The sequence below is a fragment of the Tupaia chinensis genome, unplaced genomic scaffold (assembly GCF_000334495.1).
Source record: "Tupaia chinensis unplaced genomic scaffold, TupChi_1.0 Scaffold142716_1, whole genome shotgun sequence".
NCBI classification, from domain to species: domain Eukaryota; kingdom Metazoa; phylum Chordata; class Mammalia; order Scandentia; family Tupaiidae; genus Tupaia; species Tupaia belangeri.
In genome coordinates this window covers 4,650,258-4,657,015 of record NW_006202562.1, presented here as the reverse complement: position 1 = coordinate 4,657,015, position 6,758 = coordinate 4,650,258, and the positions used below count along the sequence as shown (strand labels likewise).

The 6,758-nt window shown below is 52.0% G+C and overlaps 1 protein-coding gene across 1 annotated transcript in view; it reads left to right on the top strand.

Annotated features, from left to right (window-relative positions):
* The window catches only part of KIZ (kizuna centrosomal protein), a 131,624-nt gene extending 127,814 nt beyond the window's left edge, over positions 1 to 3,810 (top strand). Inside the window, exons 12-13 of the mRNA XM_006163627.2 lie at positions 2,779 to 2,822; positions 3,662 to 3,810. Of these exons, the coding sequence (XP_006163689.1) occupies positions 2,779 to 2,822; positions 3,662 to 3,765 (148 nt within the window). The 3' untranslated portion in view covers positions 3,766 to 3,810. The remainder of the gene's footprint in view (positions 1 to 2,778; positions 2,823 to 3,661) is intronic.
* Positions 3,811 to 6,758: the final 2,948 nt, after the last annotated feature.

Genomic DNA, 6,758 nt, shown 5'->3' with positions numbered 1-6,758 from the left:
CAGTCTTACTGTTGACTGGTAGGGAAAATACCAAGTCTGCTGTCTTGGGTTCCAAGAGCTCCCCTGAATGACCATGTAGGGGAGGGCAGGCCTTTGGTTTGCAGCCCGCTGTCATGTGTGAACCAAGCATCTCCAAAGACAGACCATGGCTCTGGGTCACACTGACCACTGGCTGGTTCTTTGCAGCCACAAGTTGAGGAAGGCTCTTTTTCAGACGGTTGGAGAAAAGCCCAAAGATACCCAATGTTTCATTACACCTAGAAGCTATGGGAAACCTCAATGTCGGTGTCTGTAAATGAGGTTGAGCGAGGACACAGCCACACCCATTCGTTTACACATCATCTCTGGCTGTTTCCGTGCCGCCACCACCAGCCATGTGGCCCACAAAGCCCCAACCGTTTTCTCTCTGGTTCTTTACGGAAAACCATGGCCAACCTCTGCCTTTCAAGATAGAAATACCATTTTCACTCTCGGAAAATCAGGCAGTTGGGTTCCAGGCATATTTGATGGTGTATGGTGACCATATTGTATGGCCTATAACTTTAACTTCTATTTCTTCTGCTTCCTGAAGTGCGTGTTTGTTTTTCTTTCTGCTCATTTGCTGATGTAGCTGAGCAAGTTGGCTCTCCCCAGTAGATGCATTTATATGCATATAAAGGCATAGATAGGTTTTGTTTTAAGTTTCTCTCTTTCATGAGAGAGAGGGAAAAGGGGAGAGAAAGAGACACAGAGATCCTGACGGTGTCGGGCTGCACCCCGGTCCTTCCCCTAGCCAGCCAGGATCACAGGTGCAGGATCCGAACCTGGGTTTTCCATATGGGTCGGCAGTGCCCTGCTCACTGCACCACTGCTGCTGGGCCGTGGGCAGTTTCTCGTGGCCATGTTTGCAGCATCACCCGGGACTTTTTCTTTTTGTTGTTTCAGGTTTTTTCTGTGGTTTCTTTCTTTGCCAGCAGAGAAGTCAGACTGGCTTGAACACCCGAATTCTGAAGTTACACGTCTAGTAGAACTATGCAAATCCAGTACCATGTCCCTGAGGATTGATCGGTGCCTTCGAGCAGGGGCCTGTGCTTAGCGAGGCTCATCTGGCCACCGCACACCTGCTCACTAGTGCTGAGCACAGAGCTGCCCAGAGGGGGGCAGGGGCCTCTCAGCTGTGAGCTGCACACCTGGGTGTGAGACAGTGGCCGTGGGGAGGACTCAGTGACCAATGGGGTGCGCTGTGGGGAAGGCAGCAGGCGGAGAGCCCGGCCCCTCTGCGCGAGCAGCCTGGGAGGCCTGCCAGGACGTAGGTCTTTGTGCCCGGAGCCCGGGGTAGGCCTGAGGAGTTTGAGCAAGGAAAGTCAGACGTGCATCACTCTGTGCTGAGTGGAACATGGGGGACGCGTTGGCTGTCACTGTCGGGGGCTGCTGTAGAGCTCTGGCAGGAGAGGCTGGTATGCTGCCCTGGATGTGGGGAAGCGCTGGATGCAGCCCAGCAGGACTGCAGGCTGCTCGGGTAGAGGGCAGACAAGTGGGGGGACTGGGAGGGCCCCCTCACTAGAGGGCCAAGGGCGCCACTTGCCATGACAAGAGGAAAGACTGGTCTGGCGGTACGGGGGACACATGCTGGAGAGACAGTTTGTGAACGGCAGTGCTGACCTCAAGGTGTTCTGGAGGACACCAGGTGGGACTGCGAAGTGGCCATACCCCTGTCTCTGGGCTCAGAGAAGCAGCCCGGGCCATGGGGACCTGGCGGGAGCTCCCTGCCTCCGTGCCCTTGCTCCTCTGTCCAGGGCTCCCCCTGCCACATCCCACCACATCCTGTCCCGTCTCCCCTGTCCCTGCCTGCGATGTCCTTCCCATCTTTCGGAGTGGGGTCTAGGACATGCCAGCTCCCTCCGTACCCCATACTAGATGCCTCTAGAGGCCAGAGACACTAGCAGGTCCTGTGTGCTCACAGAAGCCCTGGCATGCACGTCTGTAATACCGCATTCCCCCGCCACGTGTCTGGAACTCTGTCCAACAGTAGCATCGCCGCCACTAGCTTGACTGAAATTAGTACTCCAGCGTCGCGCCAGCGTCTGGAATTCCCGACCGCAGGTTTCACTTGCAGCACTGAACACCACGCCCCGCACTCAGAGTGCTGTCGGATGGACAGTGGCCTCTGCCTTGCCGGCCTGTCCAGACACCCTCCAGCAGGGACCCGCAGCAGCCGGCAGAGCGTGAGGGAGCTCACGCAGGACTGCTGGGGCCGTCGCACTGGCCACCCTCGGGCCACAGCCACTCCTGCTGTCTGTCTTTGCCTTTAAGACCTGGCCTTCGGTGGTAACAGCACTCCTTCCTCGGCGCGTCTCAGTCCCATGTGTTCTGAGACTGGGTCACCTGGGTGCAGATGGTGACGGCCTGTTGGACTTGCAGTTCTGGCGGTGAGAAAGAACAAAGGCGTCAGGCTGGCTGTGTCACAACACGGCTGACACAAGCAGAGAGAGGCAGGGACAGAGACCTGGGGCAGCCACCTCCCCTTTAGAACCACCCGCTCTCTCTCTTTGTGTCAGAATAAACGTCACCAGGCCTCGAGCCCTTGAGCCCCTTCAGCCCGTCATGAAAGTGGTGTCTCCGTGGTCAGCCCTGCCCACGGGGCCTCACCCCTTAAAGGTCCCATCACCTCCCAGCGCCTCCTCGTTAGGGACCCAGTCCCAGAACACGGGCGCTGGGGCTCAGCCATTACCAGGCCGCAGCAGAGCCACAGTGCCCCTTGTCTCGTCTGCCAACACCTAAGCTGTCTCTGTCTTGCAGGCGTGAAGACAAAAGGAAACCAGTGGCCAATTTCAAGTCTAGAGGTAAGTTAGTGTGAGCTGGCCGCCGTCCGAGCAGTCATGGAGACTGTCACCACCGTCCAGGCTGTGGGCACCCCCACCACATCCTGTTGCACCTCCAGAGGTGACCTGAGCCCTGGTTCACCGCAGGCCTGTGCCTGCCGCAGCAGGCAGCTGCCAACCTCTGCCCGAGGGTGCTTTCTGGCCACGAGACACTCAGCCAGGCCCTCAGGGCTCAGAGTGCCAGGGAGGCGATGCAGCTCTCTCCTGAGCAGGCAGAGTTGGTGGCCAGAGTCCCCCTTCCTCCCCCTCCACTGCGACAGTCTGAAGAGAGTTCCTCATCATCTCACAGGGTCCCCAGAAGGGTTGAGCCCACATGTCCACTGTCAGCAGCACTTGGTAGCAGGCCCTTCCTGGCTTCCTTGTCCCCGTGTCACTCTCTCCGCCCCCCTCCCCGCGGTCCCCAAGGCCTGCCCCAGGGGCAGCATCTCTGTGGACTCTGCCAGGTCTTTCCCTCCCCCTCCCCGCTTTACAGAGGAAGATAGCAGGGAGGGACAGCAGATGTGAGGTGGTACCAGGCCCCAAAGAGCACCCAGGTAACAGCACTTCCGCTTCCCTGTGAGCGCACAGACCAGAGGCAGGCACGACAGGAGGGGGAGGAAGAGCTGCAGTGTTTGCTGTGCAGCGACAGAGCACGCTGGGCAATGCGGGCTCTGCAGTCATGGCCGCGTTCTGGGCGAGCCGGCCCAGTGCGTCCTGGGCATCTTGCTGGGCCTCTGCCAGCCAGTGCCTGGATAGCCGGCCCTGCTGTGTCCGCACTCCTCGTCAGCGTGCGGGTGCTAAACCTCTGTTTCCCTCTCCAGCCTTCTGGGGTGAGTCTGACGACAGTGACTCGGAAATTGAAGCTGCTCTACGGCCGAGAAGCCTGAACACAGCCGACGATGACTTTGATGATTTTTATGATTAACAAGTTGTCACACCTGTGGGAAATAAAGTCTTTAAGCTGAAAGCCTGTGTTCTTATGTGATCTCCAAAATAAACACAACCTTTTTAAGTTTCCTAACTGGTAGGAAAACTTAGGACCACGTTGCTGTTTAAGTGAAATTTAATGACATAAATATCAACTAACATATTCAATTTTTAATTTGATTAAAAAAAATTTTTGTAGGGTGAATGCACTCACCAGAAAGACACCAAGAGAGCAAGACAGGGAAAGTGAGAGAGCACCCCGGGGGTGGCCATGCTGCCGTTCTTTCTCCTCCATTCTCCTCTCAGGGTGCTGAGCGCACACATACTTAGCATGTTTCTCAAATGGCGAGGTCCAGGGTTCACTGCACAGTCAGCCACGTGGGATCCAGCACCTCACCCACCACGCTCCCTGCTGGTCCAGCATGCATGTATGTATGTATGTATGTATGTATTTTTTAAGAATTACTTTATTTATTTATTTTAATTTGACAAGAAAGGGACAGAATGAGAGAGAAGGAAAATGAGAAAATAAGTCGCCAGGTCTGGGACTCAAACCACAGTGGGCCATGTGCAAGTCCAGCACCCTAACCACCATGTCACCTGCAGGCCCCAGCATGTGCATATTCTAAGGGTTATCAAGAAGCTAAGTTAGGGTAGGGGCATCCTGTGGCCCAGTAGTTCAGGGAGTTGGATCCTGCATGGCCAACCATGCAGTTCAAGTCCCAGCATCTGTGGCCTGAAAAACATGCAGGTCACATGTGCTTGTGTGGCCAAACTCCTGACAGGAGGGACAGATGGAGGGGATGGGATTGTAGCATGACTACACCCTGTGAGGTGCTCTCTCACTTTCCAGCCCTCTCTCTCTGTCTCTCTCTCTCTCTCTCTGTCTTACTCTCTGCCAAACACATGTGCCTTCTGGCAAAATGAAAAAAAAAGAAAAAGAAAAATGAAGGGGTGAAAGCAGTGCTCATTAAATAGAAGTTAGGGGAGAGCTGGTGGCACAGCAGTAACTATGTGATGCCAGACCCACATGGGAAGGTCCCAAGTTCCCATCCTAGGTCCTCCCTGCATGTCCCAGATACGGTCTAGGCTGGCTCATGGGGGTGGATTGTGTGTGACGACCCTGCTGGGTGCCTGTTTCTCTCCCTATATCTCTCTCTCATAAAAGAAAGAAAGAAACATCATTAAAAGTTAAAGATGGGGACCAGCAGTTAGCGTAATGGCTATGTCACTGGACTCCTATGTAGTCGACCACAGTTCGAGTCCCTGACCCAGTGACTTAAACTCACACCGGGCGTGTGTGCGTGCATGCCCAAGATCCCAAGAGGAGAATGGAGGAGAAGGGATTTCGGCGTGGCCATCCCCGCTGGGGGATGATTTCTCGCTTTCTGTCCCTCTGTCTCTCTCTGTCTGGCAAGCGCACACGCCCTATAGCAAAAACCTCTAAAAAAACAAGAAAACAAAACAAAAAGTTCAAGATGATGGGATCAGCAGTTAACATAATGGCTATGTTGCTGAACTCCCATGCAGTCTACCGCAGTTTGAGTCCCGAACCCAATGGCTTAAACTCATGCCAGGCGCACGTGCATGTGTGGCCAAGATCCCGAGAGGAGAATGGAGGACAAGGAATTGTGGCGTGGCCATCCCCCCTGGAGGGTGATGTCTTGCTTTCTATCTCTGTCTCTTTCTGGCGAGTGCACACGCCCTGTAGCAAAAACAAAAACCTCTCAAAAAAAAAAAAAAAAAAAAAAGAAAAAACTATATTTTTGGAAAAAAAAAAAAAAAAAAAAGTTCAAGATGATTTATTTGTAGAAACTAACAAGCTGATCCTAAAATCCATATGGAAACCCATGACCCATAACAGCCAAAACAATCTTGAGAGAGAAAGACATATCTGGAATATTCACATTTCCTGATTTTGAAACTTACTAAAAAGCTACAATAATTGAGACAGTTTGGTACTAGGTATACATATAGATCACTGGAATATTGATTGTCTGATTTACATGTAATTTAGAACAGAATCCAAAAATAAACCCTGACATTAAAAAAAAAAAAATTGTTTCTTTCTTCCATGGTAGAGAGAGAGAGAGAGGTACCCCCGACAGGCCACCATGATCCCCAGCTCAGCCTGCCCAGAGAGGCCCCAGGACTAGAACCTGGGACCATTCTCATGTGGGTCCACTGTTGCTACCACCTGGTCCCAACCTTCAGGTTTATTGTAAACTTTCAGCAAGACTGAAACAAAAAGAAAGAGATGTTTCTATCGGTTATAAGTTGAAATGGGTACATTAGACATGTTGAGTTAAAATGTATCATTAAAGGACCAGCACATGGCTTAGTGGTTATGTTGCTGGACTCCCACCTGGTTGACAGCAGTTCACGTCCCAAACCTGGTGACTTGAAACTCATGACAGACATATATGCAAAGGGATTGTGGAGTGGCCATCCCCTTTGGGGGTGATTTCTCACTCTTTGTCTCTCTGTTTCTCTCTGTCTCTGGTAAGGTCAGACTCCTATAAAAAAATCACTCAAAAAAAAAATCTCACCAGTGTCATTTTTGTCACTAGTTTCTTTTTATATTTTTTAATGAGTTGCTAGAAATGTTTAAGTTAGGGACCAGCAGTTAGCCTAATGGCTATGTCGCTGGACTCCCATATAGCCGACTGTGGTTCGAGTCCCGGACCCGGGGGCTTAAACTCACCCTGGGCGCGTGTGCGTGCATGCCCAAGATCCCAAGAGGAGAATGGAGGAGAAGGGACTGCAACGTGGCCATCCCCACTGGGGGGTGATTTCTCACTTTCTCTCTGTCTCTCTCTGTCTTTCTGGTGAGTGCACACACCCTATAGCAAAAACCTCTCCAAAAAAAAAAGAAAGAAAAAAAATGTGATGTTGAACATTTGTTCACATCGCTTAAAAAAAAAAAAAAAAAGAAATGTTTATGTTACATGCTGAATATGATTTGCATTTGTGATTTTATTATATTTCTGT